This window comes from Triticum dicoccoides, chromosome 5A (assembly GCF_002162155.2).
Source record: "Triticum dicoccoides isolate Atlit2015 ecotype Zavitan chromosome 5A, WEW_v2.0, whole genome shotgun sequence".
Taxonomy (NCBI): domain Eukaryota; kingdom Viridiplantae; phylum Streptophyta; class Magnoliopsida; order Poales; family Poaceae; genus Triticum; species Triticum dicoccoides.
This window is the reverse complement of record NC_041388.1, coordinates 177,455,438-177,469,862: the sequence shown is the minus strand read 5'-3', so window position 1 is coordinate 177,469,862 and position 14,425 is coordinate 177,455,438. Positions and strand designations below refer to the sequence as shown.

The 14,425-nt window shown below is 45.6% G+C and overlaps 1 protein-coding gene across 1 annotated transcript in view; it reads left to right on the top strand.

The window, feature by feature from the left end:
* The first annotated feature begins 2,890 nt into the window (after positions 1-2,890).
* The window catches only part of LOC119300670 (exocyst complex component 5), a 29,459-nt gene continuing 17,924 nt past the window's right edge, over positions 2,891-14,425 (top strand). The window contains exons 1-12 of the mRNA XM_037577575.1: positions 2,891-3,045; positions 3,120-3,317; positions 3,431-3,505; positions 8,926-9,027; positions 9,153-9,203; positions 9,283-9,388; positions 10,191-10,304; positions 10,391-10,482; positions 11,157-11,325; positions 11,595-11,671; positions 11,755-11,853; positions 11,950-12,040. Of these exons, the coding sequence (XP_037433472.1) occupies positions 2,983-3,045; positions 3,120-3,317; positions 3,431-3,505; positions 8,926-9,027; positions 9,153-9,203; positions 9,283-9,388; positions 10,191-10,304; positions 10,391-10,482; positions 11,157-11,325; positions 11,595-11,671; positions 11,755-11,853; positions 11,950-12,040 (1,237 nt within the window). The 5' untranslated portion in view covers positions 2,891-2,982. The remainder of the gene's footprint in view (positions 3,046-3,119; positions 3,318-3,430; positions 3,506-8,925; positions 9,028-9,152; positions 9,204-9,282; positions 9,389-10,190; positions 10,305-10,390; positions 10,483-11,156; positions 11,326-11,594; positions 11,672-11,754; positions 11,854-11,949; positions 12,041-14,425) is intronic.

Below are 14,425 nucleotides of genomic sequence, written 5' to 3'. Positions count from 1 at the left end.
TTTTTGCCTATTTCAGTGTTCCACAGAAAATGGATATCAAACGGGATCCAAACGGAACGAAACCTTCGGAAGGATCTTTCTTGGAACAAACACACTCTAGGAGATTTGGAGTAGAAGTCAGAGATGCAACGAGGCGGCCACAAGGCAGGAGGGCGTGCCCAGGTGGTAGGCGCCCCCACCCTCATGGACCCCTCGTAGCTCCACCAACCTACTTCTTTCGCCTATATATACTCTTATACAACAAAAACATCCAGGAGAGCCACGAAACCACTTTCCCACCGCCGCAACCTTCTGTACCCATGAGATCTCATCTTGGGGCCTTTTCCGGCGATCTTCCAGAGAGGGATTCGATCACGGAGGGATTCTACATCAACACCATAGCCTCTCCGATGATGTGTGATTAGTTTACCACAGACCTTCGGGTCCATAGTTATTAGCTAGATGACTTCTTCTCTCTCTTTGGTTCTCAATACAAAGTTCTCCTCGATGTTTTTGGAGATCTATTCGATGTAATACTTTTTGCGGTGTGTTTGCCGAGATCCGATGAATTGTGGGTTTGTGATCAAGATTATCTATAAACAATATTTGATTCTTCTCCGAATTCTTATATGCATGATTTGATATTTTTGCAAGTCTCTTTGAATTATTGGTTTAGTTTGGCCTACTAGATTGATCTTTCTTGCAATGAGAGAAGTGCTTAGCTTTGGGTTCAATCTTGCGGTGCTCGATCCCAGTAACAGAAAGGGAACTGACACATATTGTATTGTTGCCATCGAGGATAAAAAGATGGGGTTTATATCATATTGCTTGAGTTTATTCCTCTACATTATGTCATCTTGCCTAATGCGTTACTCTGTTCTTATGAACTTAATACTCTAGATGCATGCTGGATAGCGGTCGATGTGTGGAGTAATAGTAGTAGATGCATAATCGTTTTGATCTATTTGACACAGACGTGATGCCTATGTTCATGATCATGCCTAGATTCTCATAACTATGCGTTTTTCTATCAATTGCTCGGCAGTAATTTGTTCACCCATCGTAATATATGCTATCTTGAGAGAAGCCACTAGTGAAACCTATGGCCCCTGGGTCTACTTTATATCGTATAAGTTTTCGATCTATAATTCTAGTTTACTATTTTTTTGCAATCTTTACTTTTCAATCTATACAACAAAAATACTAAAAATATTTATCTTATTATCTTTATCGGATCTCACTTTTGCAAGTGGCTGTGAAGGGATTGACAACCCCTTTATCGTGTTGGTCGCAAGGTTCTTGATTATTTGTGTAGGTACTAGGCGATTTGCGCGTAATCTCCTACTGGATTGATACCTTGATTCTAAAAAACTGAAAGAAATACTTACGCTATTTTATTGTATCACCCTTTCCTCTTCAAGGGAAAATCAACGCATGCTCAAGAGGTAGCACGTCGTCAACAACGTCTTCTTCCCGGCGCATCACTACTTCGACACCACTACGCCCATGACTTACTCGACGCCTCCTTGCGCCCGCGGCTCCACGGCGACTTCATCGACACCGGCTACCCCGACTCGACATCGATCATGACATTTTTCGCACGGCTACCTCGACCATGGCTCCACCACCTACGCTCTCGGCTACCACGACAAACGGCACAAAGGGCTACCGCCTTGCTTGAGCAACCTCGTCGATTTCCACTCCAGCCATGACTCCGTGATGCGTCGACCGTTACGGCTGTTGGGAGGGGGGTGTCCGTAGGATTGCCTTCGGATTCTTCTCCAGTCTCACCGTCTACGTCGCTGCCGTTGTGACTGCGGGAGGATGTTGACTAACGTGATTGTATTAGGAAACATAGGTTAGACTAGGAATTATTTTGTCTTGCCTTGTACTCCAAGTAAATCATGTACTCCTATATATATGCCCACGAGGCTCAAGCAATACAACGAACAACTATTCCACCAAATCCCTCTCTCTCTTCTAACAAAGACCAACTCCAAGAAGGAGGACAAGCGGGATGCGGCGTCCATCGCCTTGATCACAACCGTGGAGGGCATGATGACCAAGGAGGACTCGAGGAAGGAGAAGCGCCGGCAAGACAAGGAAGAGCAAATGAACGCCTTCATGGAGATTCAAAGGAGGAGGCTTGAGATGGAGGCGGACAACCAAACGAGGATGCTTGAGATGGATGCGGAGAAGCAAGCCAAGATGCTAGAGATCCAGACCGCTAATGCCAAGACCAAGGCAAAAGAAGTGACTCTCGCTAGCATGATGACGGGGATGAAGATCATGAAGGTGGACCTCAACACCGTGTCACCGAGAAAGAGGCCATGGTTCGAGAAGATGCAAGCTGACATGCTCAAACTCGATGACGAGTGATCAATGGCGGCATGCGCCATCCTTTTCTGTATGCTGACAAGTGTGCTGGCATGACACGACTGAAATGGCGTGGTCGAACTCCCGACCTTTTTTCTGTGTTGGCATGTGTGCCGGCCGCTGGCAACCGCGCCAGCAAGAAGGATGTAATGACTTTTTTAAAGGCTGGCATTGTATGGCGGTCGCTAATATGGTGTCGGCATGAACTTTGAACGATGACATGACTGGTGGCATTGATCTATGGCAGCAGTTTTTTTAAATTTGTACTTGAACATGAAATAGGTCTCTTGCATTGGACGCATAGCCGACCCAAAAAGAAACAAAACGAACTCCGAGCAAGCAACCGACGAAAAACAGACGAAAAACGGACAAATTCACTATCCGTTTGGGTCGGTGTATTCGAATTGCTCTAACAATCCTAACCGTTCCAGCGTGGTGCCTTCGTTGAATAGAAAATCCCAAGTTCGACGAAGAAAAAGAAAAAAAAAGATGCGCCTGGCCTGAGCCGTTGTCGATTCCTTCTCGTCCGGCCCGCCCAAACCCAGTCAGCTCACCCAATTTTCCAGATCATACACAAGAGCCGCTGCCCATCCTCCTCCCCTAGATCTCTCCGGCCGGCAGGCAGCCATGCCGTCGCCGAATGACCCGCCCGCGGCGTTGCCCCTCACCCTCGACCTCGAGGACTTCAAGGTGCGCCCCCTTATTCGATTCGTTCTGTATCTCCCCTCCTTCCATCCAGACCTAAGCGCTGCGTGGTTTTGCAGGGGGATTTTTCCTTCGACGCGCTCTTCGGGAGCCTGGTGGATGAGCTTCTGCCGGAGTTCCACGGGGACGATGCGGCAGGGGTACCCCCGCCGCCGCCGCCCCTGCTCGGGGCCGCGCCACCCGTTTTCCCCGCGGTCGACGAGCTTCTCGGGCTCTTCAAGCATTCCTGCAAGGAACTTGTCGACTTGCGTCGTCAGGTCGGTTGCCGCCGGTCCTGGTGGTAGCAGCCTGCGTGATTGGGTGTGTGGGTGGTTGTCCGGTGATGGTATATGCTGATGCTGGTGTTTCTTTTTCTTCCTTTTGTGGATAGATTGATAAGAGGCTCCAAAATCTGAAGAAAGAGGTGGCTACACAGGACGCCAAGCATCGCAAGACACTCGGGGAGGTTAGTTAGCATGCTTGCAAGTTCTCTACGTGTTGACTATATTGTTAATGTTAGTATATTATAGGAAGATAAATGAATGAGACCATATTGGAAAAACAATGCAGATGAGAAACCAGACGAGCCATATATAGAGATTGGAAGTACAATTAACTCTGATACGGTGAAGACATAATGCAAAGTCTTACCGTTTGGAATATTATCTTTAGGCGTTCCTTGTTTCCTCTGGTTGTGCTATTCACTGGGATGAAAGTGCCACTCTAGGCTCGCAGTTAATTAGTTATATATGCCATCAATTACACATAAATGATCAAGTTGGGGGAATCTTTTGTTACCTATATAGGTTAACTTTGTTCTTTTGTTTTCATCGTCGTATGGTACATGTCAACGTATGACGATGAGTAGGTTCCCAGTTTTAAGATCTTCACCCAATCGAATCTATTCAACTGTCTGTTAGATGTCTAAGACTTTATATATTATAATTTTTTCTTACTGTGTCTCTACCCCTCTTGTCCTGTTGGACCTGTTCAGTTGCTAAGAAGGGACATTTTCCTTTAGTAATACAGTTATACCCAGGCAAAGTTTACTAGGCCATTCTGTAGAGAACCTAATGAATAATGCTGAAAAGGGCAGTCCGTGGTGCGAGAATCCAAAGAGACATAACTACAGCAGAAAAAAGTGCAAGGCATGCATTTGATGAGCTTCTATAGAAGAATGACTGTCGTGTTTAATATTTGGTGACTTCTATGCTTCCATCAAATTTTAGTTATGAAGGAAATTTCTGACTAGGGAAATACGCAGAAGAGATTTGTATCCTATTCACACATTTTTCTATTTGCATTTGGTTACCAGCATCTTAGGGTCTATCATTCTGTCAAATGCATCTCTGGAATGGGGATGCTGTTCGATTTTAGAAACTCAGCTGCATGTTTCGATACTTTACCATTTTAATGTGATCTGACTAGGCTTTTGTCAGTTAGGATCCTGGCAAATAGGATCATGTTGTCCCTTGAGAAATACTTTTTTGTAAGGTTCCCTATGAATTACTTTGCGCAATAATCTCCTTTCGAACCCTTCAGCACAAAGTGCCCAACAACAACAACAACAACAACAACAACAAAGCCTTTAGTCCCAAACAAGTTGGGGTAGGCTAGAGGTGAAACCCATAAGATCTCGCAACCAACTCATGGCTCTGGCACATGGATAGCAAGCTTCCACGCACCCCTGTCCATAGCTAGCTCTTTGTCGATACTCCAATCCTTCAGGTCTCTCTTAACGGACTCCTCCCATGTCAAAATCGGTCGACCCCGCCCTCTCTTGACATTCTCCGCACGCTTTAGCCGTCCGCTATGCACTGGAGCTTCTGGAGGCCTGCGCTGAATATGCCCAAACCATCTCAAACGATGTTGGACAAGCTTCTCCTCAATTGGTGCTACCCCAACTCTATCTCGTATATCATCATTCCGGACTCGATCCTTCCTCGTGTGGCCACACATCCATCTCAACATACGCATCTCCGCCACACCTAACTATTGAACATGTCGCCTTTTAGTCGGCCAACACTCCGCGCCATACAACATTGCGGGTCGAACCGCCGTCCTGTAGAACTTGCCTTTTAGCTTTTGTGGCACTCTCTTGTCACAGAGAATGCCAGAAGCTTGGCGCCACTTCATCCATCCGGCTTTGATTCGATGGTTCACATCTTCATCAATACCCCCATCCTCCTGCAACATTGACCCCAAATACCGAAAGGTGTCCTTCCGAGGTACCACCTGGCCATCAAGGCTAACCTCCTCCTCACAGCTAGTAGTACTGAAACCGCACATCATGTACTCGGTTTTAGTTCTACTAAGCCTAAACCCTTTCGATTCCAAGGTTTGTCTCCATAACTCTAACTTCCTATTTACCCCCATCCGACTATCGTCAACTAGCACCACATCATCCGCAAAGAGCATACACCATGGGATATCTCCTTGTATACCCCTTGTGACCTTATCCATCACCAATGCAAAAAGATAAGGGCTCAAAGCTGACCCCTGATGCAGTCCTATCTTAATCGGGAAGTCATCGGTGTCGACATCACTTGTTCGAACACTTGTCACAACATTATTGTACATGTCCTTGATGAGGGTAATGTACTTTGCTGGGACTTTGTGTTTCTCCAAGGCCCACCACATGACATTCCGCGGTATCTTATCATAGGCCTTCTCCAAGTCAATGAACACCATATGCAAGTCCTTCTTATGCTCCCTATATCTCTCTATAAGTTGTCGTACCAAGAAAATGGCTTCCATGGTCGACCTCCCAGGCATGAAACCAAACTGATTTTTGGTCACGCTTGTCATTCTTCTTAAGCGGTGCTCAATGACTCTCTCCCATAGCTTCATTGTATGGCTCATCAGCTTAATTCCACGGTAATTAGTACAACTCTGAACATCCCCCTTGTTCTTGAAGATTGGTACTAATATACTCCGTCTCCATTCTTCTGGCATCTTGTTTGCCCGAAAAATGAGGTTGAAAAGCTTGGTTAGCCATACTATCGCTACGTCCCCGAGACCTTTCCACACCTCAATGGGGATACAATCAGGGCCCATCGCCTTGCCTCCTTTCATCCTTTTTAAAGCCTCCTTCACCTCAGACTCCTGGATGCGCCGCACAAAACGCATGCTGGTCTCATCAAAGGAGTCATTCAGTTCAGTGGTAGAACTCTCATTCTCCCCATTGAACAGCTTGTCGAAGTACTCCCGCCATCTATGCTTAATCTCTTCGTCCTTCACCAAGAGTTGGCCTGCTCCGTCCTTGATGCATTTGACTTGGCCAATATCCCTCGTCTTCCTCTCCCGGATCTTAGCCATCTTATAGATGTCCCTTTCACCTTCCTTCGTGCCTAACCGTTGGTAGAGGTCCTCATATGCCCGACCCCTTGCTTCACCAACAGCTCGCTTTGCGGCCTTCTTCGCCATCTTGTACTTCTCTATGTTGTCTGCACTCCTATCCAGGTATAGGCGTCTGAAGCAATCTTTCTTCTCTTTAAGCGCCTTCTGGACATCATCATTCCACCACCAGGTATCGTTATCTTCGCTTCTCCTTCCCCTGGACACTCCAAACTCCTCCGAGGCCACCTTACGAATGCAAGTCGCCATCTTCATCCACACATTGTCCGCATCCCCTCCTTCCTCCCAAGGGCCCTCCTTAAATACCCTCTCCTTGAACACCTGAGCTACCTCCCCCTTGAGCTTCCACCACTTCGTTCTAGCGACCTTGGCACGCTTATCCCGCTGGACACGAATCCGAAAGCGGAAGTCAACAACCACCAGCTTATGCTGGGGTACAACACTCTCCCCAGGTATCACCTTACAGTCTAGGCACGCACGCCTATCTTCTCTTCTCGAGAGGATGAAATCAATCTGGCTAGAGTGTTGGCCACTACTAAAAGTCACCAGATGTGATTCTCTCTTTCTAAAGAGGGTGTTAGCTACAATCATGTTGTAGGCTAGAGCAAAGCTTAAGACATCTTCTCCTTCTTGATTCCTGATGCCATAGCCAAAGCCCCCATGCACCCCTTCAAAACCTGTGTTAGATGTACCCACGTGGCCATTGAGGTCTCCTCCTATGAAGAGCTTCTCACCAATCGGTACACTCCTAACCATGTCTTCCAAGCCTTCCCAGAACTCCCTCTTGGTGTTCTCATTGTGGCCTACTTGCGGGGCATATGCGCTGATAACATTGAGAACCAAGTCCTCAGCTACCAGCTTGACCAGGATAATCCGGTCCCCACGTCTCCTGACGTCTACCACTCCATACTTGAGGCTCTTGTTGATCAAGATGCCTACGCCATTTCTGTTTGCAGCCGTCCCCGTGTACCACAGCTTGAAGCCGGTATCCTCCACCTCCTTCGCCTTCTGTCCTCTCCATTTGGTTTCTTGGACGCAAAGGATATCAACACCTCTCCTCACTGCTGCATCAACTAGCTCCCGAAGCTTCCCTGTCAGAGACCCTACGTTCCAGCTACCTAAGCGAATCCTCCTAGGCTCGGCTAGCTTCCTTACCCTTCGCACTCGTCGAGTCAAATGCGAAGACCCTTGCTCATTTTCCACTACATTCGGGCGCCGATGTAGCGCGCCACTAAGGATGCGACGACCCGATCCTCGCTCACTTGCCACCGTATCCGGATCAAGATACGGCGCGCCACTTGGGGGGTGACGGCCCGGCCCTTGCCCATTTTCCACCACACCCGGGTTCCGATGTGGCGCGTCGCTGAGAGGGTTACGCCCCAACGAAAATCTTTTGGGTTTCATCTCCATAAGAGTGGCTGAGTTTTTACGTTGGCTCGCCAAGCCTATCACAACCCTCCTCCTTTACCCGGGCTTGGGACCGGCTATGTTGAGACAACATAGGCGGAGTTGGAACAATTTTTTTGGATTGACCATAGATGCTGTTCAGTAAAAATAAAACACCTTAGTTCAACCCTTTAGCATAAAGTGTCCAGTCGGAACAAAATCTTTGGACTGACCATAGGCGCTGTTCAGTAAATAGTACACATTAGCCGCCCGCATTCTGGTTGGGCAATCAGTGTTATAGTTCAATACCGGAACATTGTTTATAAGGCGTCCCGCCTTCGGCGCTTAGGCGGCAAGGCGCCCTGGCAGCGCCTTGAAATTATGCCTGCTTTAGGCACTTAGGCGTTGGTGCTTACCTTAGGGCGACTTAGCACCTTATAAACAATGCACCGGAGAGTCTGGCAGAAAAAAGAAAGAGCTACAAGAATCCATGTATTTGGTTTCCAAGTTGCAACTGATCACTTCTGTTTCCAGACTTGAGAAAAATTGCTCTTTTGAGAAGTTGTAAAGCTTAAATCTGGAGTTAATTTTAATTTTTTGTGGGTTCTTACATGGATATGGAATCATCAGTATGATTCCACACCAGTAATGTTCTTGTTCTGTAGTGAAGCAATCAAAGTAATTGGTGAAAATATTTTATATTTTAGCTTAATCATTGAGTGAACGCGAAGTTTGATGACTTCATTTTTTTTAGAAAAATGAGATATTCCAATTGTAACCAGATATTGCTGCCATCTTTCAACAGAAAACAAGTTTTGATTATGTGTCTTTGAATAAAAAAATACATGAAGATGGTTATTTTGTGCAAAACTTTCGTGAATTACTGCCAAATGTTGCCAGTCTTTAGTATGGCAGTCTGTTAGATGCACTTTCTATGCATGTCCAAGATCAATACGCAACTTTGTTCAATGTTGTTGTCTCATCAAATTTAAAAGAAGAGCTGGCTGTTTGATTTCTTGTCCCCTTAACTTTATGAAATATAAGTTACACCTATGCCATGGAATATTATTCTAATATTTGCAAGTTTTGCTGAACTAGTGATTCTGGTTCATTTTATATGTTCACTGTTTTATTGTTCTCCAGCTTGAGAAAGGTGTGGACGGTTTATTTGATAGCTTTGCTAGGTTGGATTCTCGAATCTCCAGTGTCGGGCAAACTGCTGCCAAAATTGGTGACCATCTACAGGTGATCATATATTATGCAGTATCTTTCTGTTATTATGTATATCCATTGACAGTAACTTTACTCTTTGGTTAGTTTTTCTGTTGCTCTCTCCAATCCTAACGTTAGAAATACTTTTCATCTCTCAGAGTGCAGAATCTCAGAGGGAAACTGCCAGTCAGACGATTGATCTCATCAAGGTATCGTAATCTAGTTTGAGGCAAATGTTGTTCTGTTTACTGGTATTGATTTCGTTAATTGAAATATGCTTCTTTTTAGTATTTGATGGAATTCAACAGCACACCTGGGGACCTTATGGAACTTTCTCCTTTATTTTCCGATGACAGCCGTGTTGCTGAGGCTGCTTCAATTGCACAGAAATTGCGTAAGCTCTCATAACTTGTTCCTTTCTTTCTAATATCAAGTGAACTACGTACAATTTTTTGTTGCACTTCACATTGTTTCGTTCATCTAGTAGCGATAGCATGTTTTTGTTGTTATGAATAGAGCTTGTTGTATTGTACAGCCCAAATGGCAACTATAACTATACAGTAGGACACTTGGGCTTCAGGTCAATTTACTAGACCTAGACCAATAGGAAACATACAATAAAAATCTAGATCATGGGAACTGTAATACACTCTTATACTATGTTCCATATCTTATCTGTACTAGGCATTTATTTGCTTGATTTGTTTTTCGTGCACAAACACCTTGGAAAGTTGACATATAGTGTGGAGCTGAATTTCAATTTGTTCCTAGCCCTTGTACATGCTTACCTTTATACTGCTCGGATCAACAATGGTCAATTACCAAAATTACCTCAGTTGCCATGTAAATATCCTCTTCTTTTCTGGTGGGCATCATTTTTATGTAGAGAAGTGGGTGCACGTGTGTGCTGGTGTTTTCTGTGTGTGTGTGTGGGTGGGTGTGTGTTGGGGGGGGGGGGTTGCTTTGGAAAAAGGCCATCACAGTTACATATGTATATCTTAGTTCATTTTTTAACTTTATGCTATTTTTCATTTTTTTATCAGCTAGACTTCACAACTATGTGTTATTTAGCAAGAGCGTCGGTTAGCAATAAATGCAAAACTATGTTGAGCTTCAGATAGTAGTTTTTCTGTTTATCTTTTGAGGTCTCTCGGCACTCATGTTTATCCTAATACAATGCACATATGCTAATGTAGGATCGTTTGCTGAGGATGATGTTGGAAGGCATGGTGTCACGTCGGCAGTAGGTTCTGCTAATGCAAGCCGTGGTTTGGAGGTTGCAGTTGCAAATCTTCAAGAATATTGCAATGGTCTGTTTTCTTCCCATAAGTTCCCTTGGCACTTCCCTTAGCTATTATTTTTTGCATCTACTTACGACTTCTTATCTTATGTTTAGAACTGGAGAATAGATTATTATCTCGGTTTGATACTGCATCACAGAGACGAGAGTTGTCTACAATGGCAGAATGTGCAAAAATTTTGTCGCAGGTTTGTACTCGATGCAAGGGACATGGCACTGTTTTTCATGCTCAGTTTGGCTGGTTCAAAGAACTCCTTTTTAGACCATTGTGATAGTGTCCACGATGTAGCACCAGTCAAGGTTAAGATAAGGATCACTGTTTTGAATTCTTGATTTGATATTTCTGCCAAGTGTATGATTATGGGAGCACCTCTGCACCTTTTTGGCCTGTTCAGCGTTGCTTTGATATGCCCTAATGCTTACTGGGCTTGATGAGCTCAGGCACCTGATTATTAGATATGCCCTAAAGGTGTCTTGATAAAAGTATCTATAAGCCTCTGCAAACATACCAGCATGCGAGCATCTGCAAACATATCAGTTTGTGAGTATCTGTAAGACTGCAAACATGTCAGCCAAATAAGTAGACCCCCCACCAACTTTGAAGCTGTAACTTCTTTAGTTCTTTCTGGATAGTAGCTTAAGCTTATTGAGTTATTAAGCCTGAAAATAAGCTGGTTGTTTGGCCCCTGGTTATGGTTTCTCCCGATGATTCCACAGGTATACAGTACTACCCCTGCTCCTAAATATAAGACGTTTTTGCAGTTCAAATTGAACTGCAAAAACGTTCTATATTTAAGAACAGAGGAAGTATTATTTAAGTTTTCTCGATTTAACATACTTTATCATGCTACATTGAATGCAGTTCAATCGGGGAACCAGTGCCATGCAACACTATGTTGCAACACGACCAATGTTCATTGATGTGGAAATTATGAATACTGATATTCAAGTTGTTCTTGGTGACGATGGTCCCCAAGCTGACTCCAGTAGTATAGCAGAGGGTCTCTCTATCTTGTACAAGGAAATTGCTGGTATGCACAAATTCTATTTTGACAGTTATTGTTTCTAAGTTGTAGAAGGGGAGCCTTGGCGCAGTGGTAAAAGCTGCTGCCTTGTGACCCTGGCTCAAGTCCTGGAAACAGCCTCTTACAGAAATGTTGGGAAAGACTGCGTACGATAGACCCAAAGTGGTCAGACCCTGCGCAAGCGGGAGCTACATGCACCGGGCTGCCCTTTATTGTTTCTAAGTTGTACTTGGATGCTAATTTATGGTAATCTGATTGTCCTATTGCTGCTTCAGATACTGTGAGAAAAGAGGCAACTACAATAATGGCTGTCTTTCCTTCTCCGAATGAGGTCATGTCAATTCTTGTGCAGGTATGTTTTGGAAAGCAGTCCTCTCTGTGACCAACATTGCTTAGCTTATTGATAAAGCAAAAGACTAATGTACTCCGTTTCAGCGAGTGTTAGAACAAAGGGTCACAGCAATTCTTGATAAACTTTTGATAAGGCCTTCTCTTGCTAGCTTGCCTCCAATAGAAGAAGGTGGCCTTCTACATGTAAGCACTCTGTACACTATCTACTTCCAAATAGTTTTTTTTTTGACATAATTCACTGAAGCATGAGATCTTGTTCCCGTCGAATTGTAATGGCAGTATCTGAGAGTTCTGTCAGTAGCATATGACAAGACAAAAGAGCTTGCCAAAGAGTTGCAGTCTATCGGCTGTGGGGATTTGGATATTGAAGGTACATTGTATTGCAATCTCTTAGTTGTTTCCCCTCTGATCCAAAATAAGTGTCGCAGTTTTGAACTAAGGTTAGTTCAACCTTAGTTCAAAACTGCGACACTTATTATGGATTGGAGGGAGTAATACTATATATTCATCTGGAGCAATTTGCCGTTCCTTTGCTTGCGAAAGAAATATTGACCCATGATCCTTGATTACATCTATTTTAGATCAAGTTCCATTTAATATATTGGGTCTAAAGCAGGATTTGGGAACCGGCAAGTAACTGCCCAGTTTTCGTGAAACTACTGGGCACATACTTATTTTTGGAGCCCTGGTTCACCGTTAATACCCCCAAATGCAAAACATAGCTATCAAAATAGGTATATGCTAGTTTCTACTGCATGTTCTAACATTATTACTGAAACTTTTTTGAAACAACAACAACAAAGCCTTTCAGTCCCAAACAAGTTGGGTTAGGCTAGAGTCGAAACCCATCAGATATGGAAACCGATTCATGGTTCTTCTGTAGCATTGATCCCAAATATCGAAAGGCATCCTTCTGAGGTACGACCTGCCCATCAAGGCTAACTTCCTCCTCGTCGTGCCTAGTAGTACTGAAACCGCATCTCATGTACTCAATTTCAGTTCTGAAAAGCCTAAAACCTTTCGATTCTAAAGTCTGTCTCCAAAGCTCTAACTTTCTGTTAACCCCGTTCGACTATCGTCGACTAGCACCACATCATCCGCAAAGAGCATACACCATGGGTATCTCCTTGTATATCCCTTGTGACCTCACCCATCACCAAAGCAAAAAGATAATGGCTAAAATCTGACCCTTGGTGCGGTCTTGTTTCAATTGGAAAATCATTAGTGTCGCCACCACTTGTCCGAACACTTTTCACAACATTATCGTACATGTCCTTGACGAGGGTAATGTACTTTGTGTTTCTCCAAGGCCCACCACATGATATTTTGCGGTATTTTATCGTAGGCTTTCTCCAAGTCAATGAACAACATAAGCAAGTCCTTTTGCTCTTTGTATCCCTCCATATGTTGTCGTACCAAGAAAATGGCTTCCATGGTTGACCTCCCAGGCATGAAACCAAACTGATTTTTTGCCACGCTTGTCATTCTTCTTAAGTGGTGCTCAATGACTCTCCCATAGCCTTATTGTATGGCTCATCAGTTTTTTTTTCGAGAAAACGCAAAAGCTTTGCGTTTCATTGTACTGAAAAGAAAGAGTGTTTTATGTTACAGTCCTCCTGGGAGGCGAATTACAGTCAGGGGACATGAGTTAGTGCACGTCCCAGGTCGGGGGCAAGACTACTCTGAGTCCAGCAGCGCCTGCCGTAGCCCAAAGTTTGGCCTCCTCCTTGATGCCGTGAACTAGCGCCCGGATGGAAGGGCGTGCGTCGTTGAAGACGCAATCGTTGCGGTGCTTCCAGATCATCCAGGAGGTAAGAAGTGTCGCGGATGCCAGCCCCTTGCGCATCGCCTTGGGCGTGACCTGCCGGGCATCATGCCACCAATCAAAGAGGGTAGCCTCGTTGCTCGGGGGCCTGCATGTCATGCGCATCCAGGAAAGGATCTCGAACCAGACGTGCCTCGAGAAGGAACACCCAAGGAGGAGATGGCGCATTGTTTCAGGCTCCTGGCAGCAAAGAGGGCAACTGTTGTGGTGCTGCAGTCCATGTCGGGCGAGGCGGTCCGCCGTCCAACATCGATCCAAGCTGACAAGCCAGAGGAAGAACTTCACTCTGGGGGGTGCCCAACTCTTCCATGTGAGCCTCTAGTTGCCGCAGGTCATCGAGCCGTGGAAGGAAGCAGTGTATGCAGATTTAGCGGTGTAGATGCCCGACGCCGTCCACTTCCACACGAGCTGGTCAGGCGCGTCAGAGAGCGTTGTGCTCTCGATCAAGCGCCATAGCAGGATGTACTGGCCGATTTCATGAATGCCCACAACTCCGTGGATGTCTCGCGCCCAAAGGTGCCCCGGCAAGCCGTCGGCAACCGACGTGGCCTTCCTTCTCCTTTTGGGAATGCAGGAGTGCAGGAGAGGCGCGATTTCGCGGATAGAGCGTCCTCCAATCCATCTGTCCTCCCAGAACTTCGTGCTCTGACCGTTGCCAAGGACGGTGTAAGTGCTGGCAAAGAAGAAGGCGCGCTCCTCAGCGGAAAACTGCAGGTCCAAGCCACTCCAAGCGCGGCGATCGTCGGTGCGGCTGAACCAGAGCCAACGGACACGGAGCGAAAGGCCGTGCGCTCCAGGTCATGGACTCCCAGTCCACCTAAGGACAGTGGGCGGGTAACACGGCGCCAATTGACATGGCAGTGCCCTCCTTTGGCTTCGGCGCGGCCGGCCCAAAGGAAGCCGCGTTGGATTTTCTCGAGCAGCTTGAGA